The 15697-nt window shown below is 53.2% G+C and overlaps 3 protein-coding genes across 4 annotated transcripts in view; 1 reads left to right on the top strand and 2 right to left on the bottom strand.

The window, feature by feature from the left end:
• Positions 1-1264: 1264 nt before the first annotated feature.
• Positions 1265-8317, bottom strand: LOC117396688 (anaphase-promoting complex subunit 2). Its single transcript, XM_059005320.1, has 14 exons — positions 8160-8317; positions 7642-7777; positions 6554-7224; positions 6156-6288; positions 5909-6071; positions 5706-5825; positions 5468-5585; positions 5012-5193; positions 4786-4927; positions 4253-4328; positions 3552-3755; positions 3100-3232; positions 2522-2760; positions 1265-1906 (listed from the first exon to the last, which is right to left on the bottom strand). The coding sequence occupies exons 1-14, from the start codon at positions 8315-8317 to the stop codon at positions 1694-1696; spliced, it is 2688 nt and encodes an 895-aa protein (XP_058861303.1). The 3' UTR covers positions 1265-1693.
• A 55-nt stretch (positions 8318-8372) lies between these two features.
• Positions 8373-12779, top strand: LOC117964708 (microtubule nucleation factor SSNA1-like). Its single transcript, XM_034909148.2, has 3 exons — positions 8373-8504; positions 9499-9698; positions 11759-12779. Exons 1-3 carry the CDS (start codon positions 8453-8455, stop codon positions 11855-11857), a joined length of 351 nt encoding a protein of 116 aa, XP_034765039.1. The 5' UTR covers positions 8373-8452; the 3' UTR covers positions 11858-12779.
• A 77-nt stretch (positions 12780-12856) lies between these two features.
• LOC117396687 (taperin) overlaps positions 12857-15697 on the bottom strand; it is an 11308-nt gene continuing 8467 nt past the window's right edge. The window contains exons 2-4 of one of the 2 annotated variants that reach the window (XM_059005318.1): positions 15318-15516; positions 14772-14902; positions 12857-14318 (exon numbers count right to left, since the gene is read on the bottom strand). In XM_059005318.1, coding sequence (XP_058861301.1) covers positions 14253-14318; positions 14772-14902; positions 15318-15516 — 396 coding nt within the window. In that variant the 3' untranslated portion in view covers positions 12857-14252. The remainder of the gene's footprint in view (positions 14319-14771; positions 14903-15317; positions 15517-15697) is intronic. The other variant, XM_059005319.1, reaches the window with a different exon arrangement.

The raw sequence follows: 15697 nt of genomic DNA, 5'->3' as shown, positions 1-15697 counted from the left end.
TCTCTGCATCGTGCGTGTCGTCATTGCTGGTTTGCTTGGCGCTGCTCCGGTTGTGTTGGGTGGGAGGCCAGGGGGTTGGGTGTCTCCATGCAAATCCAACACCAGCAGTTCTAGATGAGATTTCTGTCTCGTTTTCTGGAAACGTGTTTCATTTGAGGCGGTGTTGTTTGCAAGTGAAAACCACATCCTGGCTGTGCTGCACAGTCACATCAAAGCACAGGCTGCCAGTAACACCTTCCCTCTGTGTGCAGGACCGCTCGCTGCTGCTTATTCAAATCAAGGCTTTGTCTGTTTCCTGCAGTGCACTGGTATTGCATGTACTGCTCGAATGATCTGACTCTACAGCAGAGATCCATTGTTTCTAGAGCTGGAGAAGTGAAGCCTGGTTTCTGCCAGGTGGATATGAAGCCGGGTCTGAGTTTTATCTCTGGGAGCCCTGCCTGTAGCCAGCTGTGGTGACAGGAGCGTGCTGCAGGATTGGACGCCCGTCTACTTCACAGTTAGTGCTGCTTCATTAGTGTTGCTATGGAATTAGCTCCACCTTGGTGTGCAGCAGCACACTGAGACTGGATTATATCTTGCACAGGTACCAAGCTCTGTTGTGTTTCGTTAAGTTTGGAGTGGAACCTGGAATGGTGAAGTGCTAATCAGTGGCATTCTTAGTTCCATCCTGCCTCAGACACACACACAGAGAGACACACACGCACACATACACTCTCCAGGACATGAAACAGAAGCCTGCAGCCCAGGCATCGCGACTCACTGAACTGTTCATGAAGTTTGTAATGGATTCTGTGAGAGGAGGAAGAGGAGAGAAAGAGAGAAACAGACCGATAGCGGTGCAGGAGAGGAGGGGAGGGGACAGGGGGAGCCACAGAGACAGGAGGGGTGTCTGATTGACCCAGGAGAGAGAAACAGACCGATAGCGGTGCTGGAGAGGAGGGGAGGGGACAGGGGGAGCCACAGAGACAGGAGGGGTGTCTGACTGACCCAGGAGAGAGAAACAGACCGATAGCGGTGCTGGAGAGGAGGGGAGGGGACAGGGGGAGCCACAGAGACAGGAGGGGTGTCTGACTGACCCAGGAGAGAATTACATTTGATTTGGACAGAAGCTCTTGTGGTAGAGACAGTGTTTTAAAGCGTGCTTCTCTGGGTCACTGAAAGAGGCTTGTGGAGTTGGCCCTCAGTGTGCCCTTGGTCTCACCCTCCCATCTGTTTCATGCTTCCATGTACTCACTCAAAATACAAACAAGTGGTGCAGCTGAACTGTCAAATATCATTCATTTTTATTGTGAATCACAGCACCACCCTTCAGCACACACAGCAAGAGGATCACTGCTTTCTATAAAAAGGTAAAGTCCGTGGTGGCGTCTGGTTCCTCTCGACAGCTGCTTGTATTAAACGGGCTCGGACCCCTTCCGTGAACATGCAGATCCCAGCTCATCCCAGCTCATGACGGGTTCAGTGTATATTTTCAGTGTTTTGCTGCACATGCGTCTTCGCTGCATGCTGTGTCCGAGCGTAGGTGTGTCTTAGTAAAACCTGGAAGGGCTCAAACTATTGTAACCCAATTCTAAACATACCAATGTAGTCTGGAGCCATAGGCTGTGCCTTTTAATGAGTGCCAGTGCAGTGACCTGACGGGGCCCGGGACCCCCGGCGGGCAGGGCTGGGGAGCTGGGCTCCAGGGGGCTCAGTTTGGGGACTTGGGGAGCCGGTAGACGCCCCCTGAGGAGAGGAGCTGCTGGTCTCGAACCTTCGTCTGGAGGAAGGCCTGCAGCTCCTGGATGTCCATCTCCGTGACGACGGGGCCCATGGTGACAAACATCTTGAGCATGTTGTGAATCCGCTCCAGGCTCATGGAGTCCAGGTTCGTCAGCATGGCCTGGATGTAAGCCCAGAACATCTGCAACAACACAACACACAGTGCAGCGCAGGGCAGGGGAGTACAGGGCAGGGCAATACAGTGTCAGTGCTGTGTAAAGCTGTGCTGTACCTGCAGTGTCAGCGCTGTGTAAAGCTGTGCTGTACCTGCAGTGTCAGCGCTGTGTAAAGCTGTGCTGTACCTGCAGTGTCAGCGCTGTGTAAAGCTGTGCTGTACCTGCAGTGTCAGCGCTGTGTAAAGCTGTGCTGTACCTGCAGTGTCAGCGCTGTGTAAAGCTGTGCTGTACCTGCAGTGTCAGCGCTGTGTAAAGCTGTGCTGTACCTGCAGTGTCAGCGCTGTGTAAAGCTGTGCTGTACCTGCAGTGTCAGCGCTGTGTAAAGCTGTGCTGTACCTGCAGTGTCAGCGCTGTGTAAAGCTGTGCTGTACCTGCAGTGTCAGCGCTGTGTAAAGCTGTGCTGTACCTGCAGTGTCAGCGCTGTGTAAAGCTGTGCTGTACCTGCAGTGTCAGCGCTGTGTAAAGCTGTGCTGTACCTGCAGTGTCAGCGCTGTGTAAAGCTGTGCTGTACCTGCAGTGTCAGCGCTGTGTAAAGCTGTGCTGTACCTGCAGTGTCAGCGCTGTGTAAAGCTGTGCTGTACCTGCAGTTTCTCCTCCTTCTGCTCGGACTGTGTGGCCATGTTGGACTCGCCCTCCTCGTCGCTCTCCAGCAGCACCACGTTCTTCTCGGGACGCTCGCACTGCGCCTTCTCCACGACCACGAAGGTGCCTGCCGGCTCCTCCCTCAGCACGCCCTGCTGCTGCCACAGAGTCATCCTCCTGCGCAGCACTGAGGTGGGCATCTCCAGAGCTTCACCCAGCTCCTCCAGGGTCCAGGAGCCTGGGGCAGGGCAGAGAGAGGAGCCCGGTGAGACCATACACCACACCACCCATACCACACCATACCACACGCACGCACACACCATACCACACACACAGACACACACTGACACACACAGAGCTTCACCCAGCTCCTCCAGGGTCCAGGAGCCTGGGGCAGGGCAGGGCAGAGAGAGGAGCCCGGTGAGACCATACACCACACCACCCATACCACACACACACACACACACCACCCATACCACACCATACCACAGACACACATACCACCCACACCACACCATACCACACACACAGACAATCTCCCAATAGCAATAGCCCCCAGCAGGCCGGCTGCACTCACTCCTGTCCTGGAAGTGCATGATGATGGCTGCGTGGACGGGAGAGACAGACAGGTTGGACAGCGTGCGGTCTCCCAGCTCCAGGTCCAGAGTGACTGAGCCCAGGTGGGGCTTCCAGCTCAGAGTGCGCATAGCCTGGGAAGACAATGACACAGACAGGGCTCCGTCAGAACCACCGGCACCACCACTGCCATACACAGGGGACCTTGTGCAAAGCAGCTCCTGCAACACAGTACTTGACTGGTGTGTGAAGAAAATGAAACGGCCGACGGTTCCAGTAACAAACAACACTGCAGGCACGGCAAGTCCTTCAAGCAAGCCTGGGTTCATTCTTGCTCTGTAGCAGCATTCACAGTTTATTTTACTCTGTGTATTTTTGTGTACAGATCTCAGCCCCCTAGTGTCTCCAGTGCGCCGCGGTCCCCACAGACCTGTGTGCAGAAATGCTCGTTACCTTGAGCTTCTCGTATCTCTTGGTGAAGCTCTCCATGACCTCCTTGATGGGCGCCGGCAGCTCCAGCTTCTCCTCCTTGAGGGGGGGCCAGAACTCGCTGGACATGATCAGGGCGCTCAGGGGGAGGGGCGAGCGCTGCTCCTCCGGCAGCTTCATCTCCTCGTCTGCCACGTTGCTGTTGATGCGCCGCGAGTCCGCCACGTCCTGGAGAGGGAAGAGAAAGAGGTTTAAACCTGACCCCTAAAGGAAGGGCTGATCCCCCCCTGCTGAGCCCCTACCTTCAGCATGACCCCCCCGCTGAGCCCCCCTACCTTCAGCATGACCCCCCGCTGAGCCCCCCTACCTTCAGCATGAGCCCCCCGCTGAGCCCCCCTACCTTCAGCATGACCCCCCGCTGAGCCCCCCTACCTTCAGCATGACCCCCCCTGAGCCCCCCTACCTTCAGCATGACCCCCCGCTGAGCCCCCCTACCTTCAGCATGAGCCCCCCGCTGAGCCCCCCTACCTTCAGCATGAGCCCCCCGCTGAGCCCCCCTACCTTCAGCATGACCCCCCGCTGAACCCCCCTACCTTCAGAATGACCCCCCGCTGAGCCCACCTACCTTCAGCATGACCCCCCGCTGAGCCCCCCTACCTTCAGAATGACCCCCCGCTGAGCCCCCCTACCTTCAGCATGACCCCCCCCCCGCTGAGCCCCCCTACCTTCAGCATGACCTCACAAAAGTGCAGGTGGGACTCCCCGAAGCGCAGCTTCAACAGCTCAACATTGCGAATCTCCCTGTCAGTGCAAACACGCAGAAACACACCAGGGTTACTAACTGCTCCACCAGCACACGCATGTGTGCATTCCTGTATCTGTGGGGACTTCTCATTGACTCTCACTATATTTTGATTTACTATTTCTAACTCCACTCAGACAAAACTCCACACAGGGTGAAAGATGACAACAAACTAAATACTTTGGCACTTTCTCTGAAGGCATACTTAGTTCTTAAAAAGGTGTTTTACAAAGTGGGGACGTTTTCTCAAATTTTGTCTGCACATTGACAGTAATACCTGCCCACACACACACGCACACGCACACAGACACACACACACACAAAGACAATGCATTATTGTAGTATTTAAACTGTCTGTGTCTCAGTGTTCTCAGATCACTCATGTGCAAGTCACTTTTTAAACGCACACAGCAGCACACCCACTGCAGCAGCTGCTTGGGCTGCGTGTGTGCTGACCTGGCCGTGTTGTAGCTGAGCTGGTGTATAAGTCGGTCAGCCAGCACGCTCCGGTACTCGCTGATGAAAAGTTCCTTACTGCCGTAGATACTGACCAGCAGGCTGATGATGTCAGACGAGCGACGCTTCGAGCCACACTTGTCTGGGGAGGAACACAAAACAATGAAAGGAGAAACAGTGCTGTGATGTGTGCAAAGTGCACAGGAATCTCGGAGCGGTTACAGACCTGCCTCTGCGTCGATGGGGTCAGGGAGCCACTCCTCAGGGCCAGCCGTCTCCTCGTCACTGTCCTGTCCGTGCTCCAGGGTCACGGGGTCAGCCTTCGACAGCTCATTGGCCAGCTCGCTGGAGCCCTCTGTGTCCCCCGTGAGGCCGGCCACTATCTGCCGCACCGTGTCCTCCCGCGTCCTGGCACACCGGGAGCAAATAGAGCCGTTAAGCTACAGCTCAATCCCCTTCCAACACAGCAGCTCCCTGCAACTCAGGGCTGTCTCTTACGATGGTGTGGGCGGTGTATGGTGCACAGAGCTGTGCTGTGTGTTTCACTTGCAGGATGGCCATGGAGACAGCGTGCTGTGCCCTGTGTGTGTACTGTGCTGTGTACTGTGCTGTACCCTGTGTTTATACTGTGTGTGCTCTGTGTGTGTACTGTGCTGTGCCCTGTGTGTGTACTGTGCTGTACCTCAGGTACTTGCGGATGGGCTCACAGGCCACTTGCAGGATGACCATGGAGGGGTCCAGCTCCCGCAGAGCCATGATGGCTGAGATGTACAGAGTGATGATGTCAGAGGTGTGCACTCCTGAAATGAAACACAAAGAAAGATCCGGAGCTCACTGGATAAGAAGCAGCACAGGGCTTCTCGTCATCCCTGATAACTGCTGACAGGAGAGAAACGAGTCAACGCAATGCCATCAGTCACCTGGGTGGAGGAGGCGGGTCTCCATGGCAGCTTTCAGTGATGTCAGCAGCTGCTGTCTCTGACCGGTCCGTTCCAGGCAGTACTTCAGATCCTCAATAGCAGGTTTGGAATCAGGGAAATCTGCAAGGGGAAAAGCAACCCGTGTCTATGTATGAAGCACTGGAGTGTGAATGAAGGTGTGTGTCTCTGGAGACAGCCCTCACCACGGATGATGCTGAAGAGCTCCTCGATGCGCATGCTCACGTAGATGAGGTAGAAGAAGCTGTGCATGTGGCAGCGCCAGCGCTTCAGGGTGGCATCGCCCTCGAGGGACTGCGTCTGGCTCAGGAACACCTTGCTCAGCCAGCCATTCACCTTCTCCAGCCACTGGGAGAGAGAGAGAGACACAGAGAGGGGAGAGATACAGCAAAGCTCCCTGCTGCTACCTGGGCTTCAGGGTGTCAGTCTTACCTCCTGGAAGTCATTGAGGAAGGAGCGCTCGTACTCCCCCCGGCAGCGCGCCTCCATGCGCTGCTCAATCAGTTTGTGCAGGATGGTGGTGACGGCGTCGGAGCTCACCCTCTCCAGGAGATGCAGGCTGGTGCTGCGAGAACAGAGAGGCATCTGTATCTGCTATGACAACACAGCACTGCTTCACACAGTCACTGTACCTTCACTGCTTCACACAGTCACTGTACCTTCACTGCTTCACACAGTCACTGTACCTTCACTGCTTCACACAGTCACTGTACCTTCACTGCTTCACACAGTCACTGTACCTTCACTGCTTCACACAGTCACTGTACCTTCACTGCTTCACACAGTCACTGTACCTTCACTGCTTCACACAGTCACTCTGTTTCACTTACAGTATCTGCCTGAGATGCTCCAGTTGCTCCATGGCCTCCAGACACCAGCACTGCCCCCTGTCGACCCTGCAGCCCGGACACAGCCCTGCCGAGCCCCCCTCCTCCTCCTCCTCCTCCTCCTCGCTGACCTCTTCAGTGGCGATGCTGCTGCTGCCCAGCGTCTCCTCCATGAGGCTGTCCTGCTCTCTGCCCCCCCGGTCTCTCTCCCTCTCCCGCCGCAGTTTCATGTGCACGCGGAACGTGCGCGCGTAGAACTCCTGCACGCTGTCCCCGAGCGCGGGCCCCGGGGAGAACAGCAGGATGGCCCTGAGGAGGGTGAACACCTTCTCCCTGAGCGCCTCGGCCCCCAGCCCCGGCAGGGTCCCTGCCTCCTCCCAGCCCCCCAGCAGGGCCAGGCCGCGCAGGTAAGGCTCCAGCCGGCCCCTCAGGGTCCGGAAGGCGGAGAGCAGGAGCCCCGCCCGCTGCCTCTCGTTCAGCCCGTTCTCCGGCTGCTCTAGACCGCTCCAGAACTCGGGGACCACGCTGCGCTGCAGGTCTGTCTGCAGCACCTCCAGATACCACTCCTCCACGCAGCCCTCCAGCCCCCAGCCACACAGCACCTCCACAGCCTGACGCAGGGCCTCGGGAGAGGAGGGGCCCGCCGCTGCACTGGAGTCTGAGCCAGGCCTCACCTGGGGAGGGAATGCAGTTAGTGTACAACAACAGTTTGCAATCCAGGGATAGAAACGAGAGTCCCACTTCATAGCGGTTTGATCCATTCCAGGTTTTAATGCAAGCTTGATCAGCCACAGTGTTACAGTACAATATAACCCTGTTACAAAGTTTTAGGTATATAGCATGGTACATGTCATGGCTTCTGCAATACATACGCACTTAAAATGCTCCACCCTTGGCGGAATTATAAATAATTTGACTACGACAGTTCAAGTTTTCGTTTTAAACGCTGTAAGGCGAATGAATGGCCGCAGTTATAATAGTATTTGTGTACAGATGTGGTTTGGAATGAACAGCAGTGTTTAATGACTTTAGCACTGCTATACCGTGCACGATGAAGGCGCAGTGCTGTTCACCGGCGGTGCTGTACTCACCAGTCCGAGGGCTGAGGCGGGTACCAGACCGGAGCTCAGTGTGCTCCAAGCAGCTGACAGCTCAGCGCCGCTCGCCTGCTGCAGAAGCGAGGCCATGAGGCTGCGAGGACTTACAATCCGGGGGAACAGTGTAGTACTAAAGTGTTAAAAAAAAAATTAGAAGAATAATTCTTGTCGCTGTAATAAACTAAATGTCACAATTGTAAACGGCAACATAACAACGGTCCATTTAATATATAGAAAAAAAACACCACCGCAATATAGTTATTATTTGGTTACTTGCACGCAATTTAATTAAAAAGCCGGTATAAATCGAACTGGATTTTATGTATTTGGTTTTACAAGTAGGTAGTCGTTGATAATATTGCAGAAATTAACAAGTCGCGGCTTTCTTTAAGCCTTCGACGCGTTTTGATGACGCACCAGAACAGGGCACACAAAGTGTGGCGGAAGTGGTGACGGTTTAAGTTGCGAAGCGGTTACCCTGGAAACAGAGCGGGAGGATAAGTAATAATTACCCAGAGCTGTGGGATAGCAAACGGGAGGCCGGGCAGAGATAGCGTGAGAGACAATCATACAAGAAACGCGACCGGGCAACACACTGTGCCGTCTGTTTACCGAGGCGGCTGGGCGAGTTAGAGACTGACGGCTCCACGGAGACAGCTGGCGGGTTCATCAAGTCCAGACTCGAGTAAACGGAACCGGTGCGGCGAACAAAGTGCCTCAGTTCTCGGTTCTTCAGAAACCGGTGGAGACGAACCGTGTATCTCTGCAGCCGCAGGCGAAGCAACTCCGCCCAGAGCCAGGCAGAATGACACAGCAAGGAGCGGCGCTGCAGACATACAACAACGAGCTGGTCAAGTGTAGGTAACGGGAATGCGGGAGGAGGAGAGAAGAAGGGGGTTCGTTTAATCTGCAGCCACACTACTACTCAATATAGACTAGCCGGGTTACTGCTCGATTTAGGGATGCTGTCAGCTTTGAGCAGCTAAGAAAACTTAGTACAGCACTAACTCAGATATCGGAGTGTAACTGGCATGTAATCGGATTTCTGTGTACATCCAGGTATGTGCGTATTGTCTTGAGGTTAACAAATAAAAGTTCGGCAGATCAAATGATGTTAATAAAACAAATTAAAAAGTACTCTAAACAAATTGAATAAAACCGACGTGCGGGCCCTCCTGTGATTCAGGTGCGGCGCTGTGATTAGAGATAACACTGGCTTTGACTCGGGGCCCGTCTGTTCCAGCAGCGAGATTGAATTAGCCCTGCTCTGTACAGGTGCTGCTGCGCTGCCTGCGTCTTGAGTGAACTTCAGTAACACAGCGATCCTGTCTAGATTGTGCGGTTGTTCACTCTGGACAAGTTGAACAGCATCATACAAAAGGGTTTGGTTTCTGTGTGTTTTTCCAGCTGCCTCGGTTTCTGTCGTTGGGTTCTCTTGTGTTCTCCGTGTCAGTAGTTGTATTGTGTGGGTCTGTTTGCTCTGTACAGGTTGATCTGGTCCTGGGTTATTCTCCCGGTAGTGCAATCTCAGACTAGCTGTGCTCTCTTACTGTATCACTGTGCTATTCCAGGCATTCAAAACCGGGTCTGCACTGTAGTGACTGGGCTGAGCAAAACAGCATTGCAAAAGATACCTGTGCCCAGCTAACCTGTGCTTGCTGGTGAAGTGAAACAGCAGCCTGGAAAGCATTCACTCAGCAATGGAAAAACATGAAACAGCTGATTGCTGGGCAGTACAAGCCTGCTCTCCCCTAAAGAGTTGCCCTTTGTAATTGCATGCTGGTGTGTAGCAGGCAGACCCTGTTCCTCGTGTCTCTCTCAGTGCTGACTGCTCCCGTGGTGTTTCCTCAGGCATCGAGGAGCTGTGCTCCAAGCGCGAGGAGCTCAACCGGCAGATCCTGCAGGAGGAGGAGGAGAAGACGAAGCTGCAGAACGACATCCGCATCCTGACGGAGAAGCTGAGCCGCGTCAACGAGAGCCTGGCGCGCAAGCTGGCATCACGCAATGACTTCGACCGCACCATCGCTGAGACCGAGGCAGCCTACATGAAGGTGAGCCAGGGGTGAAACGAGGTGTGTGCGTGTGTGTGCGTCAGTGTGCGTGCGCGTGTGTGTGCGTCAGTGTGCGTGTGTGCATGCGTCAGTCTGTGTGTGCGTGTGTGTGTGTGTGTGCGTGTGTCAGTGCGTGCGTCAGTGTGTGTGTGTGCGTCAGTGTGTGTGGGGCTGCTGGTGTACAAACAGGACAGTGATCTTGTTATTAAAGATCATGCTGCACTAGGAGAGGTAATTTCTTTAACAGAAGGAACAGCTCTTTATTATGGAATGCAGGGAAGATGAACTCCCAGCCCTCCCACCCTGCCTTTAGTCTTTTATTAAAAACAACAGCTTAGCCACTAGAGAGCTGCTGCTGGGGGGGGGGGGTACAGTGCTGCTCAGGGACACACTGATCACACAGGCCAGTCACAGGGGTATTGCAGCTTGGGCTCATATCAACAGTACACACCAATCTAGTAGTACAAGGGCTGGTTTTGCTGTTCTGCACTGAGAGTATGTTACCCTTGGAAGTAGATTCATGTGTTGAAAACATGTGTTGGAGCCCCACAGAGTGCACGGGGCAGCCCCCATGACAAATGAATGTGGTCACTTGACGTGCATGTGCTTGGGCTGTAGTTGCTGCTTCTGGCTGGACAGGGCATTTGAGACGCACCCTTTCATGTGTTGAATCTTTATTTGCAACCCATCAAATGGCCGCCCCAGTCCATATCAAATTAACAACAAACCCAATTCAATACGCTCTGACACTGAGGAATTCAATACCAGGGATACTGCGCTCCCACACTGAGGAATTCAATACCAGGGATACTGCGCTCCCACACTGAGGAATTCAATACCAGGGATACTGCGCTCCGACACTGAGGAATTCAATACCAGGGATACTGCGCTCTGACACTGAGGAATTCAATACCAGGGATACTGCGCACTGACACTGAGGAATTCAATACCAGGGATACTGCGCTCCCACACTGAGGAATTCAATACCAGGGATACTGCGCTCTGACACTGAGGAATTCAATACCAGGGATACTGCGCTCTGACACTGAGGAATTCAATACCAGGGATACTGCGCTCTGACACTGAGGAATTCAATACCAGGGATACTGCGCTCTGACACTGAGGAATTCAATACCAGGGATACTGCGCTCCGACACTGAGGAATTCAATACCAGGGATACTGCGCACTGACACTGAGGAATTCAATACCAGGGATACTGCGCTCCCACACTGAGGAATTCAATACCAGGGATACTGCGCTCCCACACTGAGGAATTCAATACCAGGGATACTGCGCTCCCACACTGAGGAATTCAATACCAGGGATACTGCGCTCCCACACTGAGGAATTCAATACCAGGGATACTGCGCTCCGACACTGAGGAATTCAATACCAGGGATACTGCGCTCCCACACTGAGGAATTCAATACCAGGGATACTGCGCACTGACACTGAGGAATTCAATACCAGGGATACTGCGCTCCCACACTGAGGAATTCAATACCAGGGATACTGCGCTCCGACACTGAGGAATTCAATACCAGGGATACTGCGCTCTGACACTGAGGAATTCAATACCAGGGATACTGCGCTCCGACACTGAGGAATTCAATACCAGGGATACTGCGCTCCCACACTGAGGAATTCAATACCAGGGATACTGCGCTCTGACACTGAGGAATTCAATACCAGGGATACTGCACTCCGACACTGAGGAATTCAATACCAGGGATACTGCGCTCCCACACTGAGGAATTCAATACCAGGGATACTGCGCTCTGACACTGAGGAATTCAATACCAGGGATACTGCGCTCCCACACTGAGGAATTCAATACCAGGGATACTGCGCTCCCACACTGAGGAATTCAATACCAGGGATACTGCGCTCCCACACTGAGGAATTCAATACCAGGGCTATTATTGTTTTCTTATTAGTTGGTTGTACTTGTATTAATGTTAATGTCTTTTACTCTGTTATATCCTCTAAAGCACAATGTCTTGCTTTGTGTGAAAGTAGACACTATGTAAACTGACATTGCATTGTGTTTGCTTGTCAGATCCTGGAGAGCTCTCAGACGCTGCTGAACGTGCTGAAGAGGGAGGCAGGGAGTCTGAGCAAAGGCACCTTGAGCCACAGCGCCCACAAGGACTCCTGAGAGACCCAGACCCCCCCCCCCCCCCCCCCACACACACACACACACACACGCTGCTGACCAACCCAGAGCCCCCCCACACACACGCTGCTGACCAGCCCAGAGCCCCCCACACACACACGCTGCTGACCAGCCCAGAGCCCCCCACACACACACGCTGCTGACCAGCCCAGAGCCCCCCCACACACACACTGCTGACCAGCCCAGAGCCCCCCCCACACACGCCACACACACACACTGCTGACCAGTCCAGAGCCCCCCCACTCACACACACTGCTGACCAGTCCAGAACCCCCCCCCCACACGCCACACACACACACTGCTGACCAGTCCAGAGCCCCCCCACTCACACACACTGCTGACCAGTCCAGAGCCCCCCCTACACACACACACGCTGCTGACCAATCCAGAGCCCCCCCCCACACACACACACTCACACTGCTGACCAGTCCAGAGCCCCCCCCCACACACACACACACACACTGCTGACCAGTCCAGAGCCCCCCACACACACACACTGCTGACCAGCCCAGAGCCCCCCCACACACACACTGCTGACCAGCCCAGAGCCCCCCCCCACACACACACACTGCTGACCAGCCCAGAGCCCCCCCCACACACACACACACACACACACACACACACACACTGCTGACCAGTCCAGCACAGGGACTGGGCTCCTGCCCCAGCACTGAGACACCCAGGAAAACCACCCACTGTATTAAATGATACACGCTGTCCACCCCCTGAATAAACAAGCACAGGAATACAAATATTAAACATAATCATAATAATAATAATAATAATAATAATAATAATAATAATGGGGTTTACACTTTACTTGGAGTGCCGTGTTTTCAAACCTGTGATGTTTTTTTCCTTTTTATAATCAGTCTATTTTAATAAAACATACATGTTAGAAATACGTGTGGCATCTTGTTGTGCAATTTGTGAAAATGAAACGAAGCTCAGAAATCACTCCTCCAGCCTGACGCCAAAACCACGCAAGCTGCTGCTTCAAGTACTTTTATTATTTCCAGTTGAACAAATATTATGAAAAAAAATCTTATAAAGATACAAATGATACGATTATTAAATTCTTCAATACAGCAGATTCAAGTACCAGACAGATCTATTAATGCATAAAAAGTCTGTGGAGAATATTGCAGTGTCTGCTCAGTGCTATGGAAAGTCTACAGTAGTCTTATTAGTATCAGTGCATCACAACCTGTACAGATTAAGACCTCAATACTGGATTGAAATGAACCAAATCGCAGCCCTGCGGCTCACTCAGGGTCATGGGAGTGCTGGTGCCCTGACACGGGCCGCGTTTATCTGCAGGAGTCTCCTCGTACGAGGGACAGAAGGGCAGGATGCAGCAATGTTACCGGAACAAGCCCAATGTGACTTGTGTATTATTTCATCCTGATAAGATTCTAGATCTATCTATCTATATATATATTAATGAAGAGCAGGCACTGCCCAGCCGTCTGTCTCCCCACATCAAGTGCAAAATGAAGAGTGCAAATAACAAACAAACGAGGAGCGAGCGAGTGCGCCCTGTCTCGATCCGTTTCCAGCTCCTCTCGTCTCCTTCATTCCCGTGGCTTCAACAGACAAGGGAACGGCTTCTGAACCACATGAGAGAACAAAGTGCAGCACTGAGAACAGAGCCCTCGTCAGGAAGGACCGAGACAACAAACTAATAACAGTGAGCATGTCAAGAATGAGGAGGGAGCAGCAACAACACAAAACTAACACAAAAGATCTGACAAAGACATACAACTGGAACATTCTTCAGAGACGTGAATAATTTGGGGTTTTCAGACTGGCACTTCACTGATCAATTACACAGGACAAAACCCAGAGAGGTGAAGCAGACAGGTGAGGAGCGAACGAGGAGGAGCTTCCTTCACACTCGATGACACAATGAAAAGGTGCAGGCTTCAGGTGAAGTGAAACGAGCCCAGAGCGAGCGAACACAGCCATTCCCATCCTGTCTGGCTTGGGATAGCAACGCCACCCTACAGAACAGCTTGGAGAACGACAAGAGCTGCTGTGGACCCAGTTAACACACCCAGAGCTCTCCGGACAGCCTGCCTGTCAGAGGAGTCCACACTTTGATTTCTTTCATTAACATTACTGATGATCTGGCAGTTGGGTTTTATAGCGGCACACTGTCGTTGCCTGGATCTGGGCTCTGATCATAAATCTCAGCTCCAGCACTTTCTGAGCCACAGGAACCAGCCCAACAGAAGCTCCCTCTCCACGGAGCTCCGCGCTGCCTCTGGAAAGCAGCTTCTCCCCTCAAACGGCCCGGCTGGGGAGGAGAGAGGGAGGCAGCAAGGCTCTGCTGGTTCAGAAGGAGAGGCTGCGCGGTTCTCTCAGACTGCGCTGGTTAGAAATAGAGGGCGGGTTCACTGCTGAAATCCGACAGGGAGCTGCTGTCTGCTGCTGGGGTCAGCTGAGAGAGAGAGAGAGAGAGAGAGAGTGAGAGGGGGGAGAGGGGAGCCGCGGAAGGGTTAGTATGTACTTACACAGAATTATAAAACACTCACAAGAGTGAACTTTATCAATACTATTAAAAATCACACAGGAGGAATCGCTGTTAACAGGAGTCATGTTTATCTATAGGTAACGTATTTCACACAGTCTGAGCTGCACAAATCTAACAGAAATGACCCACGACACACAACGCATGAACTTCAGAGACAAGCGCTTCAGCTCCAAGGCTTTTATCAACGTCTTCAAAGGGGCTTCAGTGAAAACGTTATCCCGTTTCCTTGTAATATTTCAGCATTGCTGAACTGAACCCAATTCAAACACTAATTACAATCCCCGAGTCCCCGAAGGTCTCTGGATTTTCTTTTCATTCTCAGCTGGTCTGGGGACTCGTTTCTCAGTCGCACACACTCACCATCACTTCATCCATGGAGAGGTCAGCGTGTCCCAGTGAGGAGTCCCCCGAGGAAACGTTGTCCTCGTGCTTGTGGTCCTGCCACTGGTTGAAATCCACAGAGTGCTTGGGAGTGTAGCTGGACAGGCCTGCTGGACAGGGGAGGGGAAAGTGAGGACAGGGACACAGCACCAAATAGGACCAGGCTTCACCAAAATATTACAAGGATGAAGAGACGCTGTGATTTCTGAATATTAAACTGGCCCTTGACTAGGCTGGCTAAGAGGCAGTGGTTTCACAGCTGCAATGCAAGTCCTCTCCAGCAGGGGTCCCCATTGATCAAGAGCCTGTCAGAAAGGTCTTCCATTAAGCTCAGTGTGAGAGAAGAGCTGGGAGTGAACAAGGACAGACCCACTGACACAGCGCACAGGGGTGCCAGGCCCTGCTCCCCTGGGAGTGGACTAAACCAAACCCTAACAGTTTAACAGCCTCTGGGATCCCTGAGCTGCTGCCCTGCAGGTCGGCACGTTGTTTTACTGAACAGCAGCCGAGCGCCGTCGTTCTCACCCGAGTTCCTGGCGTTACCGGCGCTCTGGGGGCCGGGCGAGACGGGGTAGCTGGCTCTGGGGATGAAGAGCTGGGCCGCCTCCTCCTCCTCCTCCTCCTCCTCCTCCTCGTCACTCTCGGGGTCCCCCTCCATCATGGAGCTCTCCGAGGGGTACTCGAAGGTGGTGTGCAGACTCGACTCGCTGAACGAGATCTTCATCTGGGAAGACAAGCAGAGAAGACGCGGCGCACAGCTCGTTAGAAGCCATCTTGTATATGTGTATATTTATTTTGAGCCACGTGTCCTGCTTTGTTTTTTTCAGACAGACGGCTCTTTGTTTCAGTTCCTCGCGAGCCAGTTCTGCAAGTCCAGCTTCATTCTTTTTAAATTGAATCACAGC

Source organism: Acipenser ruthenus, chromosome 31, assembly GCF_902713425.1.
Source record: "Acipenser ruthenus chromosome 31, fAciRut3.2 maternal haplotype, whole genome shotgun sequence".
Lineage (NCBI taxonomy): Eukaryota > Metazoa > Chordata > Actinopteri > Acipenseriformes > Acipenseridae > Acipenser > Acipenser ruthenus.
Note: the sequence above shows the minus strand (reverse complement) of the source record. Positions and strands in the feature narration are given on the sequence as shown.